Source organism: Lampetra planeri, chromosome 10, assembly GCF_965212315.1.
Source record: "Lampetra planeri chromosome 10, kcLamPlan1.2.h2, whole genome shotgun sequence".
NCBI lineage: Eukaryota > Metazoa > Chordata > Hyperoartia > Petromyzontiformes > Petromyzontidae > Lampetra > Lampetra planeri.
In genome coordinates this window covers 10,668,239-10,693,542 of record NC_136116.1, presented here as the reverse complement: position 1 = coordinate 10,693,542, position 25,304 = coordinate 10,668,239, and the positions used below count along the sequence as shown (strand labels likewise).

Below are 25,304 nucleotides of genomic sequence, written 5' to 3'. Positions count from 1 at the left end.
AAAATTACCATTCGTTTGTAACGCACGACCATTTGTCAAAAGGTTTAGAATGTAAAGGGGACACTAAACAGGTGCTGTGCATTGTCTTGCATGGGGAAGATGTACAGAGTGCATCTAGTAGATTGTTTTTTTTTACAAAGGCAATGGAAAGCTTCACTTGAGCTGCTAAAACAAAAAAAGATGTCATGCCATAACATACTCCATTCATGTGAACATGTGGACTTCAGAAAACTATACCCATAAGTGTATTTAAAAAACTCAGCCCAGCAACCAAAACATAACGGTGATGTTAAATAACAAATTCCATCTTAAAATAACAAACAACAATTGTACAAAAACAAGTGCGCCGTGAATATCAACGTTCACGATTAATTTCAGAATACATGTCATTAACAAGAAAGAAGCACAGCATGCTTCCAAATCAATGCGAACACTTGGGTAAAGGTGCAGCATTGCTCCACATGGCCTTCATACTTGGCATATTTCCACCTGCAGCCTGGCCCATTTCCACAACGTGAACAGAAAATGGACACGATCACGGCCGCCTTTTTCTTTTTGCGTGGCACGAAATATTACCGACGCGCGCAGCAGCTACTCGCGCATCTGCTCTCAGGCACTCCGGCCGGCTGTGTCTGAGGAAAACCCCTTTTGTTTCCCGAGAGACTTGAAAATCGCTCCCACGCCCACGTCAGATGTTAGGCTTCTACTCGTTTCGGCACGCCTCCTTCAGAGCCGCAATAACAAACCGCAGACTTTAGAAGCCGTCTGAGTTTTTCTACTTTTTTTTTCTTTTTAACCCTCAAAGTTATGGCTGTCAGTCAAAAACAGGAGGAACAACAGGAAACCAAAGGCCTCCACAGCCAAGACCCACACTGCCAGTATTCCTGGCTCCATTAAACAATGTGCTGACACGTGCAACCACAGTGGAACAAAAAACAGCTCAATCTGTGATGTGCAGATCCCCCATATAAAGTACAATTAATGGCCCGTAAACGTTTTTCTCATCATGAACTGCATCTAAACTATAAAACTAAGCGATTTTTATTTTACTAATTATGGCCCACTGAGCTATAAAACTATTTTCAGAAGCAACCTGGCCACAAACGATAGCTCCACAAAGTGGCTTATCATGTGGAAATTTAGAGCAGCCAAAAACTCTAAACACACAATCACAGGTAGAACATGCAAACTCAAAATATACCGCAGGACGGCAACAGGGTTGGGATTGAACCCACGAACTTCTGTATAACAGGCAAGGTAGTTAATATCTCGCCACTGTGGCGCCCATTAAGAGCCCCAGATAATAAATTACTCCTTAAAAAAGAATAGTAATCAAATGTAGCTATGCCAAAAAGTAATATATTAATGTATGGGTGTTGACACACAGCTATTATAAGGTTTTATTTGCACCTTGTACCCTGACCATGTGGCAACGTTTCATACATTCCTCGTTTTGATTAAGCTTATCCAGAACAAACCCATAGCCTCAGCAAGGTTTACACACAGATTTCAGCTTTTCGTGCGAGTAGTTAAATGTATATACCCTGAAGAGAAACTTTATAAATAAGCCTTATTTATTTATCGTAACAATGACACTTCAAAATAAATGAAGACACACATATACCTTATATTTCATATTTGAGGTTCGGTATACAGATACTGCCAGAGCCAAAATGTAATTTTTGGTTTAGGAGTAATTAATTTTCTCAAATGGTCTTAGGAATCTATATTTTAAACACTATTTATAAGCTGAGTAAAAGCCAAGAAACACAAAACTCTGCAAGTTCAGAAATTGGCATGGATTAAGGAGTGTTCACCATAAATTTGTGATCGCAGCATTGAATAACGATGTATTAAACACTGTCAAAGACTCGCAGAGCCAAGAATATCAACTAGATGCACACCGGGAGCTTCTGAGGCTGTCATCACAAGAATATCATCCTTCCTGCATGATATTCCATCTTCCTAAACCTAACAGCTGCCAAAAGGGAATTCTCCCACGAAAGAAAGCATTCATGTTAACCATCCAACACCACACAATCGAAGTAGTACATACCTGCTAACTAGAGTATTCCCTCATTATTCGCGAGGGATACATTCCAGAGTTGCTCATGAATAGCACATTTTTGGTTAATATTGATATTACCTTAAATAAATACATAAGCATTCTCTCTCATCACTCTATATCTCGTTACTTTCTTTCTCTCTCTCTCTCGCTCTCAATACAGTCGTGTAGAGTTCCAGATGCGAATCACGGATAGCCAAAATCGAAAATAGCAAGTCCGTGAATAACGAGGGGATACTGTAGTGCTCTGAAAAGCAGGAGTTGGTGGATAAATCTGTGAAACTCCCAAACTTGCCGGGCAGCAAGATGGCCCCAGAAAATGACAGCGAGTTAATAATCCCATTTGTATGGACCCACGTGGAATTTATATGGCTGCTCCCCTTTGCAATAGAGGGTCTCTGAATGAGAGCGGCTAGGATTCGCCAGGACATACCCCAGGCATGTACTCCATGAAGATGGACAGCGTCTTTTGCTGGGGGTCACGAAGGCAGCCGAAGTACTGAACGATACGCTCGTGCTGCAAGTTCTTTAGCAGCTGGATCTCGCACTCCAGCGCATTCACCTCCTGCCATACATACACAAAAACAAAGGACAAAGATCCCCCTTACAGCTTTAACAGACTATCGGGGCAAGTGCTGTTAGCGAGTACCTATGGAGGCCGGCACGGCGCACTAGGGGGTGGGTTGCCAGCACCACGCCCGGCCGCCTGTTTCCGCATTGGCGATGTTTGTATACACCGCACCAGATACTCATTTGAGGCTGAGTCTACCTAGGGGAGGCCCAGGACCGGTTTAGATATTCGTCTCACCAGTGTTGGGCGTGAGCGGGAATTGAACTCGGGTTGCTGGGTTCGTAGCACAGTGCGGTAAACCCACTATACTACCGCCCCCCACAAAACATATGCATACACAGAGACGCAATAGTTGATTAAGAAATGCAAGCTTGCATATCTATCAGAAACACTTATTTTAAACTAATAGTTAAAACTCAAAATCACACGCCGATTTTTTTGTTAAGTTTATTTCACCTGGCCGCATTTTTTATTTGTAATTATACGACTTTAACTAAAGTATAATTTGCATGTAATTACTTTAGAATTAAAAGCAGAATTTTGTGTCGGATGTACATTTTACGATTACTAAAATGTTGTTGCTGACATGAACTGAATTACTTTTAAAAAGTAATTTAATTACACGGCACTTTTCCAGAGAAACATTTGTATCTTAAGACTCTTTCCAAAAAAACCACAATCTCTCAAACATGCCCACAGGCCCCGGCGAGATCGGACCCACCTTGCTGGTCTCCACGCTGCCGGGGTCGAACTGCACCTGCTTGACGGCGAGCTCGCGCCCGGTGTCCGCGTCGTAGCACAGATACACGCGGCCGAACGCGCCCTGCCCCAGCAGCTTGCCCCGCTGCCAGTTAGTGGGGGCACGCGGCGCTGCAGACACACAGATCAGGAGCAAACGGTAACCGTCGCACGATTAGCTTCAACTAAAACTCTTTTTTATTTTACCCGGTAAGTAAGGCCCACTGAGGTAAGTAGCTCTTTTTCAGAAGGGACATGGCAATTAAAAATAGATCAAAGAAGTGGCTTATCACGTGGAAATTTACTGCAGCCAAATACTCTAAATGCATTTTTCTAAATGTGGAGTAAAACCCACACAACTGCAGGGAGAACATGCAAACTCCAAATATACAGACATCAGGGTCGGGATCGAACCCACGACCTCCTGTATAGCGGGCGAGATATTTAACATCTCGCCACCGTGGCGCTTAATCATGCTTGCATTCCTGAACGCTGTTTAATGGTATAATTACTTAATGGTTATTGACGATTTAAGCGTTTTATGTAATTCTATTACGTGTAAAAAAAGCAAGCCGTGACATATTTAATTTCCACTTAATGAGGCTATATTACAGCGCAGAGAATTGAAAAATATCGGTATGACTGCAATGCTTGTAACATTTTTCAACAGCAATGTATGTGGGAAAGTGTCTAGCCTAGAAAAAAAAATGACCTGAGAACAATTCGATGAAATGTGCTTCTGCGGGACATTCTCTAACACACCACTCTGTGCAAGTTCCGTACAGATGGTCTTGTTGCATGGCATGATGCACATAGCATAAGTTGAACAAAACTGGTAAAAAAAAGACTGTGGGCTTCATTTAAATCCATTCAGGCATTGTTTTTGACTCCGAGTTCACATTACGATGAACAGCACGAAAAAATGATGCCAGGAGGATGGACAAAAGAAGTTGACGGGGCACGAGCGAGCTCAAGCTGGACCTCACATCGAGAGGGTGGGCTGACGTCGGCGTTCTCCGCTAGCTCCCCCCCTACGCCTCCGGCGAGTCGCCGCGCCCGTCCCTCATCTGGCTCGGGAGTGAAGATGCCGCTGCTGCCGCTGCTCGTGCTCAGCGAGACGTCCGTGGGGCTGCAGCCGAACGGCGAGAGCAGCCAGCTGTTCTGGGGGCAGCGCACGCGTGGGAATGTCTTGCGGCCTGAAAATAAATGCACGGAATTACAGTTTTCAGTGTCTGTTGTTGAACAGAGTCCAATGAAATGTATTATCTATCAGAGGTGTGGACTCGAGTCATGTGACTTGGACTCGAGTCAGACTCGAGTCATGAATTTGATGACTTGCGACTCGACTTGGACTTGCATAACAATGACTTTGTCCCACCTCTGAGATGTGGACTCGAGTCATGTGACTTGGACTCGAGTCAGACTCGAGTCATGAATTTGATGACTTGCGACTCGACTTGGACTTGCATAACAATGACTTTGTCCCACCTCTGTTATCTATTATGCAAGGACTATAAAAGTACTGTAACTATCCATAACAGATTTTTTGGGTTAGATTGCGTAACTATATAAATGTGTCATAAAACCCGCCACCACCCGACACAGCCAATTAGAAAAGTTTGTCACGTAAACAGAACATAACAATTCGTTACTAGTACAACACACCGGTGTGTTAGAGAGAAAATCCACATTTGCAATCTCAGATTTCTCGATATTTTCTGGAATGCTGCTAGCTCGGCTGGTTTTGCCATCGCAATTAAGTAAGGCACGATCACCACTCGAGAATAAAAAGATACACCTATCGATTACAATCCTACGTTATTGTACTGTACACAAGAAAAATATCCCCCCTGCATAGCCTTAACAGACTTTATTGGCAAGTGCCGTTGGTAAGCACCGATCAAAGCCGGTATGGCACACGAGGGGGTGGGTGGCCAACACCACCAGGCCACTTTTTTTCTCCCGATTGTAAATGTTGTGGATTTGCTCTCCAACACACCGGTGTGCTGTTACTAGTAACGAATTGGCATGTTCTGTTTACGTGACCTTACTAATTGGCTGTGTCGGGTCTTATGGATATTGGTCGCGAAAGCCTACGTGTTATACTGTAATTATGTAGACTATGAATAGGCCTTCCAATGTCGTATTCGTCATGGGTGTTGTTTGAATATTCTTCACCACACTGGTCAGTGTGGGTTGGTAAAGGGGAGGGGCCGAAGGAAACCGGGTATGGTATATATCACTCGCCCCCATTGGTTAGCTGTGGGCGGGAATTGAACCCTGGTCATTGGCTTAATAGTTGTCCTCCCCCGCACCTCCGATTAGAAATGTTGGCTACGTACGTGCAAAAGAAGTTCAACATACATACAGTGTAGAGCATGAAACTCTCATGCCAACATTCCCCAAATAGACTATTATGTGTTTATTAATAATAACCAGGTGTGGTGGCACATGCCTGTGATCCCACATTATGGAGGCAATGGTTGAATGGATCATGCAGGTGTATGCAACTTCAAAAAACTGCTGGGTTGTGAAATGGCCAAATATGCCAGTTCGTCTGACTCTTTGAGCTACAGTAAAACCTTCGATTGTGAGTATCTTGATCTGCGAGTGTTTTGCAAGACGAGCAAAAATTTCAAATAAATATTAATTTGATAAACGAGCGAGGTCTTGCGAAACGAGTACTGTAGTACGTACAGTATACGCTTTGTCTGCCGAGCGTCACGTGATCACAACTGAGCCGATGGTTCTTCTCTCTCGCTGCGGGATTGTGGGTAATCGTCTCCCATGCTCGGTCTCAGTCGGCGTGCCTCACTCGTATAGTCAACATTCGTGCGAGTGTATACTGTTTACTATAGTGTTGTGACCACGTGTGTGTGCGTAAAGCATGTTTTATTTTGTGGCCAAGTGTAGTGACTGTTCTTTAGTAACTGTACTGCAAGTGAAAGTCGTCCTACACAATAACCCTCCTCTCCTCTCTCTCGTCTCCATCACACCAGCCACGATTACATTTAATTAATTAATTTGATTACTTTATATTAAATTTAAATAATAAAAATATAAAAAGGTATTTTGTATTAATCATTTTTATATGAATACAGTATTTTTGGGTTGTGGAACGAATCACCTGAGTTTCCATTATTTCTTATGGGGAAATTCGCTTTGATATACGAGTGCTTTGGATTACGAACACGTTTCCGGAACGAATTATGCTCGCAATCCAAAGTTTTACTGTATATCCGTAGATCAGTAGGGTTGATCAAGCACTCTGTTTTCTTGCGATATGCAAACACTCCTTAAAATGGAATCAGCCAAATTATACAAAAGTAGAACTCTCTTGGATAATTCTTGATACTCAATTCGTGTTCTTTATGGATAAAGGATAAAGCATGAATATATAAATTAGATTCTAATACGAGTGCACATATACAGCTCTTTTGTCAATATACTAATGGCTGAAGGCCTCTTCATCACCAGGGCTGGTTTGCATGGGTTGTTAAAGGATATTATTTGGGTCTTTCAGTAAAGTCACGTATTAGGTTCAAAGAAAATAACAAAAAACGACGTTTCGATCGCAACACGTCCGCTTGTGTTGCGATCGAAACGTCGTAGTTTTTTGTTATTTTCTTTGAACCAATCTACGTGACTTTACCGAAAGACCCAAAGAATATGAATTCCTGCAGTCACGAAAGCTTCAAGTCAAGTTTTTAAAGGCTATGAGTATAGACTTGGCAGCATAGAAGTATAGTACAATGGATGTTGCTGCAATGCCTCCGATCGCCCGCAACGTCTAATATGAAAATAAATCACACGAAATTACAAATACCTATATTACAGAATATCTCAAAAACAGCTGGCAAGAACATAGAAGAGACATTTTTGATCACCGGGCATGGAAGCCGCCTCACCTTCATTGCAGTCGTGACGCTGGAATGTGGAGTTGACTCGCCTCGGGTAGGTCCCCCCTTTTCCCACTCGTTCAAAGTACGGGAGTTCATATTCTGCAAGATCAGGAGGCACCCACGAAAATGGAATATAACACAGTGAGCACTACAAAACGCGAGTGGAATTACTTCCAGCCCCACAGCTAGGAACTGGAGGCAGCATTGTCTTCCCCGAATGCCTCCATTAGAGGTGTGCTCGTTTCATCTACCCTTTGACCACACTGCGTAAAAAGGGCAGGTGGGCCGACGAGGACGCGCACACAGAAACACTGACACTGACCATGCGCAGTCAACGACGGTGTAAATAACGCAACTGACCTGAGAATTCTTGGTGGTTGTCAGGGTAGCTCTTGGTACGAGGGATCCAGCCTTTGTGGTGAGAATCGCTGAGAAAACATGAGCAAACAAAACTCTTTTGTCAATATTAGACCTTCAATTTCAATATGCTTTGCATTGTACAACATGTGCCGTTGTTATATTTCAAGTGCTTCAGGAGCTTACCCTGCCAAAGGGCTGTCCAGGGAGTGGCAGCTTCCAAACGTGGAGTTCTCAGGGCTGCTTGGTGAAAGTGGATCAATTTCCACCTGAAATAAGCGCATAACATTAGTTACTGCAAATAAACAATTGAGCTGGGAGAAGTGTATTTTATTCATTGAGTCTTCTAAATAATTACGTTAAATGAGAATGATAACTTATTGTAAAAGCTATCACCAGTGTCAAGTGAAACATATGTTGGGCAATTTTTTAAAATCCTTTTTCTTTCACTTACAAAAGTATCACATTCACCTACTGTAAACATGGCTATGAAAGCTCAACGTAAACCAAAAAAAAAACTTCAAAAGAGAAACCAAGACAAACTGGAATTTGTCGAGGGAAATAAGAGTAGCAGTGTATGCACTTTCAAACTAAAGAACGACAACATTCACCGTTGGTCTCCCTTGTCTATGGCTACATCTTACAAACTCGAGGCGAAGGAATTCCGTTCGACTTTGCTCCTTGAACGCTGACAAACATTACCAGCAACAACCGCCTTAGACTAACAACCCCCAAGCACAAAAGCACGCACACACACACAAGGCATGTTATGAGCACGGCCCTTTGACAATCTACAGGGGTCGAGTTACCAACAACAGCAACATATTAATGAGCATTATGGCAGTCATGAATTACCCACAAGGTGTTGACTGTGATGTTGCTTAAGCAACAAATTGAGTAAAAAACCTGTATTTTGCTACAAGGGTTTTGCCTAAAATTAATATATTCGGATTGCACACATGAAGTAGGGTCAAACAAACCTTATGACGGATACAGTCTGGCAAGACCTTTAATCAGGAATGTATGGTTTTTTTTATATACATGCATAAGTAATGGCTTATCGCATGACCGATCACATTGGATGGGGCCGTACAGGTTAGAATGCTCTTGAGTGTCGATCATCGCGTTTGATTCGTCACTAAGATGTAACTGAATGTGGTTATCAATAACCGTGACCCTGTAGAGCTGATAATTGATTACGGGTGTGCCGTGGGGCAGAACCTACGCATGTGTCGTCAGGGATGAACTCCCCCTCGCTGTGGATGCTCGTGTAGGAGCCGTGCCGCGCCGCTTGTCGCTGTCCAGCTGGAATGTACCCGGGCGGCGGGGAACTCCGCTCTGGTGGGTACACACCTGCAAGCAGGGGGAGCACATACACCAAGACAAAGATGATCCCCTGTATAGCCTTCACAGACTGTTGGGGCAAGTGCTGTTAGCGAGAAGCACCTATGAAGACCGGCACGGTAGACGTGCGGGGCCAGCATCACGCCCGACCGCCTTTCTCTCCCCAGTGGCAATGTTTTGTACACACCGCACCAGGTACTCATTTGAGGCTGAGTCAACCTAGGGGAGGCCCATGACCGGTTCAGATAATCGTCACTGGCGTTGGCCATGAGCGGGAATTGAACACGGGTCACCGGGTTCGTAGCTAACCACTGCACTACCACACATGTACACACACGCTCCTTAACATCAACCCCAGCTGTGGCCTCAAGAGAGTTCAAATCTTCAGCAAAACATCTGAATTGGCTAAAGCTGAAATGTTTCAATTGGTGGTCTACGGGCCACACCTGGACAAATAAACCATTTGGAGTGGCCCGCTGAGCTCGCAGAGAAGTCGGGCTAACCAAGACTATGAAACCGATGATCGTGAAGAAAGCTAACCGATATGCGAAATTTAGATGAAAAATAGAGGAGTTAAATGAAAGTGAGATAAACAAGAGAGTGTTGACAGACTGGAGATAAAAATGTGTAGATTAGTGGTTACGTGTACACATGCATAGGTTATATCACAGCTCCATGTGATAACATGTCACGTGGTCCAACAGCACAAGGTAACGTTATTGTGCGACCTGCCGGAAAATATTGTTTAACCAAAACCATGAACTACAATTGGTTACACTTGCCATGGAACCAAGACATGTTTTATGCCACTCATAAGAGCAGGTCAAGTGTATTGAGGTCATTGTCAAATGCCAAATATCAAGAGTGAATCAAAAAATGCAATAAGACATGAAGAACTGTAAGCAGGCTATCACATGGTTGCATAAACACAGATATGTATTTATCCGAATATATTTCGTTATGGCCACTGGCCAAAGTCATGAGCATTGTTACTGCTTGCATCTGCAAGAACAGCTGAGCAAAGCTAAAGTGAAATGTTTTATTTTTTTGCAATGCTGTTGCTAGGAACAACATTATTGCCTGTAACTCCGTTTAGCATAGTATGCCAACACTGGAGAAATGAGGCTGTATTCAGGTCCACAACAATTAAATATGTTCACAGTCTTTGAATTATAAAATTGTATTGCTTATGTATTCCAACTGACTGGATAAGGGCAAGTATTCACCAAATATAAGCTGATTTTTTATGCAAATGAAAAAGTAGAGATGTTTAATAGAAAATCTGGATTAATCCACCTTTTACAAATGCTCCACTCACTTGAATTGCTTTTTCTGTATATTCCTGTTTGTGTTTTGATTCTTTTCATAAAAACCCTGGTTGTTATTAAAAGGCATGAGAAAGTGCCTATTTTTTCTTGTCCAGTTTCCCCGCTGGGTTCCCTATGCCTGGCCGCAAGGCTGAGAGCAGAATTGGGAGATAAAGCCTCATCTTATACTTTATTATACAGTGATCAACGCATAGATATCCCACTGATATCTAATAACTTTGTTACTTTCTTCTCAAAGTTGACGCGTCGAAGCGATGGCTCAATATTTTACAGTGGAGAGTGTAGAGGCATTAGAATAAAACATTGTTTTCTCTATAAATTCTCCATATTATTTTAATGGAGTATCTATAAATAGATCACACTGTATAAAGGTATGGGACATAATCCCATTGAATGTCTCAGAACGATGCGATTGCATTGCAAAACCGAAGCAACGAAGCTGTCGCGTTTAACATGGAATGTTAGGAAATACGTGAAGATTTGCATCGGAGTTACGTGCAAGAAAAGTTGCACCCTATAAACTCGGAAACTAATATCTTACCGAAGTGACCCTCGGTGCCCCTCTTGCGGGCTAGAGGGTCGGCTGGGTCAGGCGGACACGGGGGTGAGTGCAGCCGCAGAGAGGGACGACAACTGCTCGGAGACGATGCCGGTGAGGTTGCCAACACCTGTGCACAAGCAACGCACCATCATTACGGTGAGCAACTTCATTGTTGTTATACGCGATGCCAAGTAGACCCTAATCCAAACATACATTAATATGCCACATGCAACTAGCTTAATGGTAGCTAACACTGTCCACTATTCTACCCAGATGTACACCACAATACGGCTGTATACATATAAGATTTCCTGAAAGGTGGTAGTCAATCGCACACTGCACTACGAACTCTGGGATTGAGTTTTATTCCCAGCCACGGCTAACAATGAGATATCTGAACGCGTTCTGGCTGCCCTACTTCACCACCCCAACCTGACCAGCATTGTGAAGTATGGTCAAAATATCCCAATGATTGACAGAGCAAGCGGTTGGTCTTCATTCTGCAGTGGATTGTACATTATTATTATATATATTATTATTACAGGCTAAATGTGACAATATTACAAAAAAATAGTTATTGAGCATCCACAAGCCTCACGTGCAAGTGAAGAGCAATTCTTAGGCACTTCATGTGAGGATTCCGATCCATGAGCTCTACCGCTTGATCCAGCTCCTCCTGGCTCCTCAACGGGATCATCAGCTGCAACATAAAACCACACAGGGTTACCAATGTCAGCAAACAGACTACAACTTCACTATAGAACGGAAACTGCAAGTGAAAACACAACATATTAGGCGCGTGAATATTCATCGATTCATAATGTAGACGTCTGCATGCATAGAGTTACGTAACATATGCCGAGTTTCTTTCACACCATACGTAGCCAACCGTGCTAATCGGAGGTGCAAATAATAACCAATTATTTTTAATGTTTACATGTTACAAGTGGTTCACACAATCCCCTGCACCCACGAGAGATTCCACAAAAGACTACGAAATAATGGTGTAACTGGCTATAACCATAATGCAAGTGTACCTCATTGCCAGAGTAGTAGAGATCCATAGGCTGTCCAAACGCCACCTTGGCCTTGAGCAGGACATCCTCCAAAGATAGCGGTCTCAGGAACTGTAGGATCCTGGTTGGAAACATTTTTGACTTAGCAACCTGGCATGCACAACACCTTCAGTTATGCGAGTTGGGTTAATTTGTCGTCTCTTTAGCCAATTGTAATTTACACTGAAGATCAATTAAAAGAAAAGAAAACGCAAACATCACAGCAGAAGCAACAGAAAGCTAACAATGCTAAATTGAATTAACTTACCTCTTTTCCCCATTATATTCAAACTTCACTCGAATATCAGACTGAAAAAACACAACATAAAAAAGTTAATTAAAAAAGAATATCACTGCAGCAATTTTTTTTGTACTCATGCAATGACACTGTTGGCAGACACCACATGATTTGGAGAAATTCCAGGATAAGAATGCAATAACATCATGACACCAGCACGGCATTATTATGACGGCGACTGAGCATGTATTTTTTTTTTAGAATTTGTTTCCTTGTTAACACTTTAAAAACTGGTGTCAAGACAGCCTGGGAAACACTGGTATGGATGTATGTACGTTCAACTTAATTCACAATGTTACGTAGCCAACTGTGCCGGCGGGTATGCGACCACAAGTTACTCGCCCCTTCACTGTTTGGGTCGCGTCTCCCTTCAATAAAATATCACCCCCCCCCCCCAAGCGTGAAGCGTGCACAACGTAAGGAGACAATGCCTTTGCTCGAGAAAACGCGACGTCGGCGGCCTTGGCTCGATCGTCCTCAGGCTGCGCGGACGAACGGACACGGTTGGAGAGCTGCAGAGCCACCAGGTCCTGCATGATGGAGTTGAGCGCCTGCTGTTTGTCTGTAACGCGCAACACACAAAGGATTGTCCGACTGAAGTAGCCACGTGAAACGGCCCGACTCAAAGGCCAATGCTGCTTCAATCGTTATTCAAGGCGCATTGCGCTGTGGTAGGCTCAGCCGTGCAATCAAGTTTTTAAAAAGCTTTGTCTGCATTGCTGTTGCGTCCAACCGTACTGAAACGTGTTTTGTCTGGGATATTTTTAATTAGTGTCGCAGCAACGTTCACATACACAATAATTTGGAAAAAGGCAGATTTGCAAGCGACAAGAAGCGTGTCGTGTTATCTAACCATCTGTACTAAAATTATCAAAGCGAACATGAATTGCCCTCTAAATAATTCTGCAACGATTTTCCACGTGAAAATATTCCACAAACACATCTATGTTGTTACATGCTTTACCGTACAAAAAAGATATAATGCATAAATATTGCAAAACAAGCCCATTTATTACCAGAATCTAAATTTAAACCATATCAATAAATTACAGTACAATAAACTAGATTACACAATTTTCTAAAAATCCCAGTTGCTTAGCTATTAACACACAGTGTCATGCCAGGTAGCTGTGGTGATATCATTCTGAAACATGTCTCTTATGGTCTTCCATAATATACTGTACACATCTGCTAACGGCAAACATTTTTACATTTATGGTTTAAATATGCAGACGGATATGGTATAGATGAAGTAAAAAAATTGTGGAAGGGTATTTCTATTATTTGCAAGTGTTACATTCCTGTATAGTTGTATAAAATTAATCCTACAAGTGTTGATGGCAACAGTCAAAATGTTGCGTTGGGTGGACAACGTAGATCTTAGATGAAGCAACCATCACGTGTTAATGTAAAACATCTGTACTTTGCTGCTAAATATGGCCCTACAATGCCACCTGTTCACATTCCTTTGGTTGTTTACAAAAAAATCCTATGTTAAAGCTCTCAAGATGGGCCCCTGGCTCTAATGCACATTAACGTTATTGATAGTGAAGAAGTAAGAAGCATTCAATACAACAGTACACCAACAGTGTTACTGTAATGAAGTCTATTAGAGGCACTAATACAATTCTTAGTAAACTCTGTGATAGGAAAAGAGAAAAGCCATGGTATTGTCACGGGAAGATCTGCTCACGTGATGTATGGATTTTATATATTATACATTTACAATTCACCATATTGACATGATGTAGAGTGTATTGCATTGAACTGTGCCATTTAAAATATCATGCCATTGAATACATAAAACAGTACATAACATCAGCAGCTTACAGAACATCTTGAACTTTAGTGTGCACACGTGAAAATGACGACATACTTAGAAACTTCAAAACACATTTGCAGCAGTTGACATCCAACTCCATTTTGTTAATAAAATTATAGATGATTCTACTTCTTTCAATTAGCCAGTATGCATATATCTTGGACAGCAGAAAATCTAATCTTTGCCTCAACAATAAAGCAGACACGTGACCAATTTCCAAAGTCAACCAATGCTGTGGACACAACTTAAAGGGCGGTGATGGTGTACAGGGACTCCTCCACTAACAAATATTCGACTTATGAACTTTCAGAGATACGAACAAACCTGTCCGTATGTCCAGTTGCCTGTTCGGACCGAGAGTTGCAAGTTCAACCGCCGCGCAATAGATGGCGTTGGTGGCATCTACATCTGCAGAACATGAAGAACCGGTGGCTTCTACATCTACAGAAAATTCTAAAACTTTTAAAGCCATTCGCCGTGTTGAATGTACATGCCATACAATGTTTGAAATCGACAGGAGTAAAGTTGGACTTACGAACAAATCGACTTACAAACAAACCTCTGGAATCTAACTCATCTGAAAGTAGAGGAGTCTCTGTACTGTTATGTTGAGGCCCAGTCCACCAGCGATTGTTGCAGTCATTTGAGGTTCCACCACAAAGCTCTCTCTGGTCAAGGGTCTGGCAATATACACTTGTGACAAAGATAAAGAAAAAAAGTTCCCCCATAAAGCCTGAACAGACCGTAGGGGCAAGTGCTGTTAGCGAGCACCTATGAAGGCCAGTGCGGCACATGAGAGGGTGGGTGACCAACACCACACCAGTGGGGATTCTTTCACACCGCACCGGGTACTCATCTAAAGGCTGAGTCGACCTAGGGGAGGCCCATGTTGGTGGCCATGAGCAGGAATCCGACTCGGGTCGTCAGGTTCGTAGTGCAGCGCACTAACCGCTACACTACCGCTCCCCACACACTTGTGACAGGCACAGAGGCTCAGACACGTTTACTACACCTCAGGAATGTTCTGCTCTAAAGCAACATGTGTGCTTTACTTTGTTTTAGCGCACCGAGTAAATGCTTATCTTTACAGCGAGTGACACAACGTGCACGGTGCTAAAGAGTTACCGTACTGTATGGCCGGAGTCCCTGCAATCAGTTCTCCCTCACAGACCTTTGACGTTACAGAAAGAACTTGTGAGTATGTTCGAATGTGCAAAATAAACTAAACTTCGCAATAAAATGTATGCAGAACAAAGGCCACGTAATTTTTTTATTCCATAATATTTAGAGATTACGGCCTTCGGGGATTAATGCTCTGCAGCTTTAAGCGTGAATTATTAACAAAGCACTACTAACACAGCCCAGGCCGAACACCTGTTGTTCTGGCGTGCCCAATGCAACGCAGTGCACGCTACAAAAAGGGTCATCCTCTCTCTCCTCCGCTCATTTCCCCTCATTTCTCCCTCTTTCCCCTGGGGCTCAGCATTAAGTAAGCTCGCGGTACAGTGAGAGGGTTCTCAATGTCACATCTAAGATGCTTAGAAAATGTGCAGCGCAATTGGTGGCACTGCATGGCGGCTTAGTGGCTGGCGTGTTTTGTGGGTTAATAGAACAAGGGGGGTGGTGGTGGTGAATAGCAGAGAAGAAGCATATAGCTGCTGAATGGAAGAAAACAAAATCCAGATATTCAATCTTAAATGTGCCTGCAATCCACTCGATAATGTTTTTTTGGTTTACAGATAATCAATCAGCATTCTAAGTGCATTGGCAAGTGAATAAATCCATATTATTATTAAGCAGACTTAATGAATATGAATACAATTACTACTGTACAGTGACACATCATGCACATCATTTAGAGAGTACAGAAAGCATGATGTGTAGCAGCATGCCATATACATGAGCTTTTAAAATGCTTACGAGCGACCTCTCGAGCAAGGAGATGTTTTTGTTTGCTAGAAATTCAAGTATAATTTGAGAGAACGTTTGGTCAAAATAACGTTTGAATATTGTCTAGTAATAACAGCACTTTTCTTTTACAAGTGAGAGAGAGAAAAAAAAACTGCGTGTCGTTTCAAATCAAAAGCAATTTGGCTGCATTATCAAATAATAATAAGTATTACACCAGTGCACAAAAACCCAACTGCTGTTTAAAAGTGGCTAATCCACAGCGAATGGTATGTGCACAAGGGTAGCAATGTGGAGGGTTTTCATCCGAAAAAATGCTGAGCATGTTTGGAAACCTCAGTTATGCAAACATTTTATGGTCACACTAAACATGCTAGCTTGGAGTTACTGCGTGAAACATTACATGTCTTAAAACTAATCATTGCTGAAGATGCATTCGGCAACATAACAACATTGCCGGATAATTCGGCCGGTGTGCCGTACGCAAGTCATGCTGGACTCAAGAATTATCCCAATGAAAAAGTCCGTTGCAAAGACGCCACACGTGATCTTGATCAATTGCAATTCTGCTGAGAAATGCCTTCATAGAACGAGCGAACGTGTCATTATAGTACCCAGAATTAAACCTCACCGGATATCACTGAACTCAGTTGCCTAACAACAATAGCTGAAAAGTGAACTCCGACTGAGGATGTGTGTTCATTTCTGAGTCAATGTTTGACAATAGCTGTTTATTTACAGGAAGTGCATTGTTATTCAATTGCTTTGACCTGCCCTCTTTGAAGGACTTAAAAATTGAATCAAGGGGAGACTGACTTCTCTCCCTCCAAGTGACTCCGCCGCGTCTGTTTGGGCAAATGAAAACAGCGTAAATGTTCTGATTCAAGAAACGACCGTTTGTGTTTATAACCAATGGTATAACCTTTAAAGTACCCGCGTGCCAATTTTATCGCACGCATGTCTTTTCCGACTAACGCATCACTAACACATTTTACATTTAAAATATTAAAATCAGCAGTCCAATCCACTTGTATGAGATTAGAGAAAATAATAAGCATGAGATTAGAGAAAAGAATAATCCTATCCTATATTTATTAGACTCTGAATTCTGCCTGCGTCAGCTAAAACCACAGCCATGTTGAAATGGCTCTTGCGCCTTCAAGTTTATTAACTAAAACCTCATGCAGCTTTCCCCACGACACCCTTAAAACCCATCTCTACAAATGCTTAAGAAACCCAACAAGACGATGCTGTGTGGCAAATATATATTTAAATAATGGCGACCGTAAGCAGGGGCATTCAAGCTGTCAATCCAGTGGGAAGTTCAACCCTCTCTGCACGAGGTCATTTCAGGTAAACCAATTAAACGTCCCCCGCTGTAGGGCCATTAGAGAATGCCCTACAGTTTATACAGATCTGGTTGCAATTGTAACAGCTCCAGAGCAATGCTTCGCTGTTATAGAACAGGAAATCTGGTTCGGTTTTTGCATCTTTGCTTGGCTTACTTTTCGAGGGACACCCTTAAACTAGGCTAAATGTTCAGAGTATTGTTACACGTGTGTACGGTGTGTTGAAGCTCTCCTCGCACCGTATGGAGCCAACACGTGCTAGTTTAAGGTGCGGGGAAGGACTACAAACTAGTTGGAGTTGGTGTATGAATATGAGCAGTTGGGTTAAGGCCGCTCACTCATATTTAACGACCATATGCATGGCAATACATCTGGATATTTTTAGAGTTTTCGGCTAAATTTTTTCAATAGGAAAGCCATGAAAACCCACAAAGGGTAACTGTTTGTTCGACACAGATTTCAACTGTAAAAAGGATGAGGAGATCGAGTTTTATGTAAATCACAAGTTCATGTTTTTAGCACAAAAGCACCGCACATAAACAGAACCATTAGTGAGTCAACCAACACTTGTTTTAAATAAACAGTCATTATAAACACTGTCAAATGAAGAAGGAAAAACACAGAAGGCAATATTTAAGAATGAAAAATGACGCGATGCACAATATATTGCACTCGCATTTTCTCATATTGTAATTAATATCACATTTTGCATGTGTAGCACAAATGTGACAATGCACATTACATGCGGATGAAGATTTTCACAGTATTTTGGCACAGCTCCTGAGAAAATGCACGTTACAAACACCTTGCCATGCATATTCCATGCACACTAAACTATATTCCATGCACACTAAACTAAAACTATTAAAACTCTTTTAACTTTACCAGGCAAGGCCCACTGAGCTATGTCGTTCTTTTTCAGAAGCAGCCTGGCTACAGATGATAGTGGCATATCATGTAGAAATGTATAGCAGCCAAATGACTCCAAATACGCAAACAGCAACTCGAGATATGCAGATCTGTGTGGCCCTGGTCTCCTTATTTCCCTTTGAAATGAAAATAAAAGTACACATGGGTGGCAATACAAGTGATCTGCACTGTAGCACATTTTTGCTGAGTTAAGGGTAATTAAAGATGTGTACAGTAACAGAATCGGAATCTTCATTTATCCTGGGGAAATCTGATGAGATGTGAAGCTCTTTTCTTCACAGATGTCCGGTAGGGGCAGGTCAGAAAGTTACCAACATCAGACGATATAAAAAAAACCGATAGGAGTGCAAAGTATTGGAAAGGTAAGCAAATCACTACAAATAAATAAAATTGGTACGGTATCTAAGTTCAAATTGCATAAGTGCACACATTCCCAAAGCTTGGGCAAGAGCATAGCAGGTAAAACCATCAAGTAAAGGCAGACTACAGTCCTGAGAGCAGGAGTATTCACTAACATGGGCTAGGATTGGTAAGACAAAACAAATTTTTTGCAGGAGGAAGAAACGAGGCTATTTTTCTGACTGCAGTACCAGCTCTACCTACTTTGTCACCAAAAGTCAGCTCAGTGATGTTCCATTTACAAAGTTCGCATATGCAGCACACCATTATAACCTCACACACATGAGTCTTTTTTAACCAACAGTTTGACGTAGAACAAGTGTGTGGTGTGTGTGTACAAAATGTAGGTGTAAACATGTGAGCATAATACAATATCAAATGCAACATAATTCCACAATTCTGCATTATTGTCTGTTTTTCCATTCTTTGGGTATGAAATGCAAGTGTGGATGCATAACCTCAACATGATTTTAATATTTGGCTTGATAAATATAAACACTCGGACGAGTGGTAAATTCCAACGTGACGTAATTCTACGTGTGCCCTTCGGGGTTGTTCTTGCCCACAGTGCATTTGTCATTAATTGCATATTTTGTTATTTCATTAAAATGTGTTCAAGGGAACAAGTTCTTGTATGATTTATGTTAGTGCTGTCTCTGAGCTCAGTTGAATCTTAGTGAGAGACAACAATGTATCTCTCTTAACATTGGAAGCCTAACGTGAAGAAGCTATGCGAACTTTGGAAAATTACTTTTTTTGTTGTTCAAGTTAATTATTACATCGAATATGGGAAAGCCCCTTGCAACCCGTCAGGGTTCGTTAAACATCTCACAACAAGGTGTGCTGGGCATGCACAGGTAAATTAAAAGTGCCGCATGGTTTTTAAGAGCAAAAAGGCAATTTACACAAGTCAACGTTTCAGCATTAGGTTTTACATTGTTAAAAAGTGGTTTGTGAAACTATTGCACCGGTCTCGCTATGCAACTGTATATGCAACTGGTAGGTGGAACTTTAGAAATTTGGAGACGGTGGCATGTGAAGTCACTGGAACCTTCAAACTCGCTGTAATATTTTGGCAAGTGACTGGTCGGAATGCCGACAAGCAAGTATAAGAAAAAAAAAGTTTAAGTAGTTACGCCGGTCTTGTGTCCATGTATTTAAGCTACAAACACAAAACACAAAGGGTAAACTAATACAATGGCCAGCACGAATGTGATCCCCGCTATGTGGCAGCAAAAAACCAGACCACTTCCAAATCAAACATCGGTAATATTTGCCAGACAAATTGTACCAGGCAAGGGAAGAAACTCTGTAATATGCAACTTTATCAAACACAAACACTTTGTAATAATTTCCTGTAACGTCTTGATTACAGGGAGACCATACACTATCACGGTCATCTGAAACCTTGGTTGCTAGGCAAAGCAGCCAAACAAGGCTCTCCCGGTTCGTGCAAGTTACTTACAAATACCGCATAATTCAACGAAAGTACAATCGCACTCGATGCAATCTGCATGCAGCGCAAGCAGCGCACACTGCGTGCGGGCCATTTTAAAACTTACCCATCTTTAAGAGCTTCCAAGCTCCCACTCTTGCAATCCCAGGTATGTCACGTGTGCGTCATTGAATATGCACTCAGCCTCCCACCTAGAAAGAAAAAGGAAATAAAAACGTCAGCATGCTAGAACTTTACCAGTGCAACTAACCTAAAGATGGTCCATGTGTTTAACACCAAACAAAAAAACCTGCGCATATGGCATTTTTTTCCCAACTTAACATTCAAATTATGTCTCACAACACTGACCTTTATCCAAACAGAATACAGCATCTGTTTTTCAGAATATCCACTTAATCATAAGCAGGCCTACTGTAACTTGCCAGCACAATTTCCATGGTGAGCTTTCAACAAAGCTTTCTCACCACCAGGGACCAAGCGGAGAAGGGTACGCGTCAGAAGCAGCTGCTGCTGCTGCCTTAGTGGTGATGCCCAGGCCCTGCAAAGGCTGTGTGTATCACTGTCAAAACTACGCTGCATGGATTCTAAAAGGGTCGCTCCTCACCAAGTTTACAAAACTCTTCATAGACCGACGCAGACTAAACCAGGGGGCGGCAACCAAAATAACGAGGCGGCATTTTCTCAAATTCGCTGTAAAAAAATGTAAGATTTCAAGAGCCGCAATGCAATGTGAATACGAGACGGTGCACCTAATTTTTAAAAAAGTAACGCCACGAAGCAGTCTTTAAAGAACTGCGTGCTGCTCCGAAGCCACAGGTTGCCGACACCTGGACTAAACCGATTTTCTAAATTGGCCCACAAAATCTCACATATACAAAACTCATAAACTTAACACGAATCAACACAGCCCTTGAACTTGCTGTTAAATTTCAGCGAGTTGTATCCAGAATATTAAAATCAATTAGGGATTAAGTTAAAAGTTATATCTTTGCCTGATATTGTGATTAGATTACATTGCTATAGTCGTGCACGTCACGTTACCAACCCATCGCCTGTCCTACCAAGGTACGAGCCATTTGGAAAGAATTCACTGACAAGACAAAACGACAAACTGAAATAGATGTTCATCGCTACATAAGTTAATTCATTCCCATTTTTCTTGTGATGTTCAGTCACCAGTACAATATTCTATTGATGAACCATTTATTGTTGAGAGCCATCTTAACTGCAGGTAATACTGTAGCACAATTCTATTGCAGCACACAAATACAAAGTCCTTCACCTTAAAGGATGCAATAAACCAAGAGGCAACCGCCACCCATATTTTACAATTCTGGATGCATGTTTCCCCCCTCCTTGTAAATGCAGTTAACTTCTTTTTTTAATGCACCAGTTTTACCCACATCTTACAAATCCATCCTTCGAGGATGCAGTTTAGGGATATCAACTTAAACTAACACCGAATTTACAAAGAACGTACAGTACTTATTAACGGCCCTGCAAAAAAAAATCAAAACTCACCACAACCTGCGAACATAACTGAGCTGGTTGCTATAAAAACAAAGCACTCGATGCTGTCTTTAAATAAATATTGAGTCAGGTGAAAATTCGAGCAGAGATTAATGTTTTTAGCCATTGCTATGTCCCCTGATAAGCCAATGCGATGCAGACAGAAACAATGACAATCTGTGGAAAAGCTAGCCACCAACATCTGCAAAGGTAAACTTGTGATACAACTATTAGAAATCAGTCCACAAAAGTAGATTGTGGTGTTAAAATGTTCAGTTGGTGTCAAGACCTGCAAGGTCATATACAATTTCAAAGCCTTCCACACCAGCTATAAACTGGCCCCAAGCCTAACATCACTGCAAAGGTCTCAGATGTCCAGCATCTGCAAGGCAAGTCATTTTGCACATGCTGTTTTCTATCAGTTGACAACTGAAATAGTCGTGTTTTTCTTATATCAGTTGCACTTAAATCAAATAAACGCGACGCGTAAAGTATTATTATTGCTTGAAGACTTAAAAAAAACACACACCAGAGACCAAAACTGAACGTGACAAATGGCTCTGGTGAAAACTGAAATGGTGTGAGATTAACAGGGAACCACTTTCATATCACGTGACAAAGCACGTCTGAAGTGCGATCACGTTTCACAGACGCACAACCGGCAGTGGGACGGACCATCCCATACACACAATGTGCCAGTCTCATCCTCCTGCAAGCTTAATATCATCCCGCATTCAGTTGCAGTAATAGTTCCAAAGACGAACGAACACTGTGCAGTGCATGTAACATTGCAATGTTACTGTCATTTCTTGCAGTGGCCCTGAACCAAGTGGTTGTAATTCGATGTTCCTATGCTGGAGGCAGGTGTATCAATGGGGCAATTACGTTGACTGTAGTTGCTTCCCCACCAGCTCTGGCTGTTTACTGACCATGACCGGATGACGATCGGGGTAAAGTTGACCATGGTCGCAATTTAAACACCTTTCCTCACAAATGATAGCTCTGCGGGTTGGACTATTGTACCGTATATAACTTGTATGAAATGCGTATCGCCAGCTTTAAACGCACATGTAACAACCGTATTAATCGATGTCAATTGAATTGTTGCATCCCAATAGGCAGAGGACAGCGGCGGAAAACATGACTCGAATCAACTGCACAATTGACTAATTTTAATCCAGTGCAACATTGAAACTCTAAACTGCAAATTAAACCACAAATAGACTCGACCTTAAAACATTCAATCGTTGATGTAATTAGTTGTGATATTGCATCTACCATACTCCACGGCATGCAAAAATCACCAGGAATCTATCCAGTCTCGGAAGCTGAGCCTCATTGGATGGGCGATCACTATGCATTAAACAGGCGTCAATAGGCTGCTCGGACTACGTTGGTCAGCAAAGGCAATTAATCCGCTGTCAACGGCGTCTATGCTCCCAGTCTTCACCAAGCGTGTTTAAATGTGATCAGATAACCCACAGCAAGCCTGGAGGCTCCCATCCAACAGTGAGTGGGATTCACAAGCGCTAAAATGTGATTCTAAATCAAGTTCACGACACATTTGTGCTGCCGAGAAACATAAATCGCGTGCGCCTAACTGGGCCCCTTAGCAGCGGACTGCAACATTGAAGTGTTGCCTAAAGTTCGGAGAATCAATATGAATATTAAACAATCCACGTGTTTGCAAAGTTAAGCTCGACACCAAAGTGCTTCAATGCGGCAAATGGCTTGGAACACGGTACTATACGAATGGCAGCAATGTGAATGATGGTAAAGCAGTACAGGTTGACCAACATTTAAGATATCAATCAACGAATCAATGGATGTACAATTCACTTTTTTTGCTCAAGTGCTAATTATTGGAGTAAAATTATTCGTGAAAATAAATTGCAGATAAAAGGAAATATACAGTACTTCCTTAAACAATATACTGTACTCCACTCAAGATCATACCATCAAATGTATAAGTTAATGTATTAACGACACATTGCACTGGGATGCCATTTAGGACTAGATTAAATTATCAACACTATTCGAACAAAACATCCTTCTTATCGATTAAATGTCCAAGTTGCATTCATATTAAAACTATTTGCAAACGTGTTGTCTGGTCGTGAATGAGATAACGTGGCATTGTATAGAGGTCGTATACTTTTGCAAGCCGCTTAATCGCCTGCAATAAGTCCAGCCCTATATAAACCTAATGGGTTATAACTTGTGTCATTGATGGGGGGGGGTTGACCATACCTCACCAGTCTGGCCAGTTCGCATCGGTGAAGTGGAGGGGGCCCAGAAATATCACTCGCCCACTGATGCCAACCGTGGCCGGAAACTTCACTTAAAAAGAAGCCAACAGGGTTCAAAGTGCGACCATTGCAACATCACGGCTCCCGCCGCCAACCTTTCGGACCGGGGAAACGCGACGAATTCGATGAAAGCATCCACAATGTGTGGCTCCGAAACGTCGGCGTTAGAAACCTCCTTCACTCACCGTGTTGGGGGCGAACATCCCAGATGCTTCCTTCTCTTCTTCGGGCGGACTCGGTTGCATGAACGGGATGAAGGAGTGCGGGGGTGGCTGCACGAACCCCCCCAAAATGTAAGGCCAAAGCCGACGCCAAATAAATAGCCTCGATACGCTTCTATGACAATCGAAAATTAACACGGAAAACAAAAAAAATGAGAAAATAATTGGCGCACAAGCGACTCCCACCCACCGCAAAACCTCCCCTCTCACCACTTTTAAAACATGCAAACGAGCAGACTGCACGGCTAAAGTTTGTAGAGGGATGTGTGTGGGGGGAGAGAGAGGAATAAAAAAAACCCAACAACGAGATGCGAGCGACTTGAAATCGTCAAAACTTTTAAGCCGCCAGCGACCGTCGTCGCACTCGGCCGCGCGCGCGCCTAGGCCCGAGCCAGGCTCGCGAACCCAACTCGCAAAGTCGAACTGCCGACAATTAAACACAGAAGCAACAAAAAAAAAACAACAAAACAACAACACCAAAACAACAACGATGGATTTCAGTCGGCGGCAAGGGGCGGCCCACGCACGCCCGCCCGCGACGAGAGACCGCGAGAGAGTTTCTACGGCGGCCGCCTTGACGATGTTTGTTTCCGCGATTGAGAAAGCAACCAGAGGCCGAGCTTCCCTCAGCACCAACAACAACAACCAACAACAACAACCATCAACAACCACCACCAAAGTCTTTCGGAACGGGGCGGCAAAACTCGGAAGTTGCGCGCATCGCGCCCACCATCGATTCTCGTCGCGGATTACGCGGCGGCGGCGGTGGCCGATAATCGAACACCCGAGGCACGTCGATGTCCCGATGGGGTTGCGATTGGTTGTTTTGTGCACGCAAACAACAACAACAACAACAAACAAACAAGAGACGCGCGCGGACCTTGACGTGAAACGTCTCCGCTTGGGCCGCCGCCGTCGTCCTTCGAATCGACGCGCGTCCTGATCGACTCAGAAATCGATACTCGATTCCCACTTCTACTGTGAATCGAATCGATTGCTGAAGGAACCCCCCCCCCACCCCTCAATCCCCCCCCACCTCCCCCCATGTAATGTTGTTCCTTGCGTGCTAGCCAGTTTGAATTTTCTAATGCGGATTGACCCGGAGGCGCGAGGCCCCCCCCCCACCACCTCGGCGGTGATTGGCCGGTGCGAGCGCGCGACCCTCGCAGCGGCCAATCGCGCGCGTCGTAACCCGCGCGGGC

At 42.8% G+C, this 25,304-nt stretch overlaps 1 protein-coding gene across 3 annotated transcripts in view; it reads right to left on the bottom strand.

Moving 5' to 3' along the window:
- Positions 1 to 25,067, bottom strand: part of LOC144721016 (mitogen-activated protein kinase kinase kinase 2-like) — a 33,477-nt gene extending 8,410 nt beyond the window's left edge. Inside the window, exons 1-14 of one of the 3 annotated variants that reach the window (XM_078598296.1) lie at positions 24,983 to 25,067; positions 20,170 to 20,254; positions 12,631 to 12,761; positions 12,170 to 12,210; positions 11,884 to 11,983; positions 11,445 to 11,546; positions 10,847 to 10,973; positions 8,859 to 8,986; positions 7,820 to 7,902; positions 7,637 to 7,704; positions 7,283 to 7,375; positions 4,361 to 4,570; positions 3,358 to 3,506; positions 2,499 to 2,630 (exon numbers count right to left, since the gene is read on the bottom strand). In XM_078598296.1, the coding sequence (XP_078454422.1) occupies positions 2,499 to 2,630; positions 3,358 to 3,506; positions 4,361 to 4,570; positions 7,283 to 7,375; positions 7,637 to 7,704; positions 7,820 to 7,902; positions 8,859 to 8,986; positions 10,847 to 10,973; positions 11,445 to 11,546; positions 11,884 to 11,983; positions 12,170 to 12,210; positions 12,631 to 12,761; positions 20,170 to 20,173 (1,368 nt within the window). In that variant the 5' untranslated portion in view covers positions 20,174 to 20,254; positions 24,983 to 25,067. Of the gene's footprint in view, positions 1 to 2,498; positions 2,631 to 3,357; positions 3,507 to 4,360; positions 4,571 to 7,282; positions 7,376 to 7,636; positions 7,705 to 7,819; positions 7,903 to 8,858; positions 8,987 to 10,846; positions 10,974 to 11,444; positions 11,547 to 11,883; positions 11,984 to 12,169; positions 12,211 to 12,630; positions 12,762 to 20,169; positions 20,255 to 23,822; positions 23,847 to 24,066; positions 24,872 to 24,982 lie in introns of those variants that run through there. The other 2 variants (XM_078598295.1, XM_078598297.1) reach the window with 2 other exon arrangements.
- Positions 25,068 to 25,304: the final 237 nt, after the last annotated feature.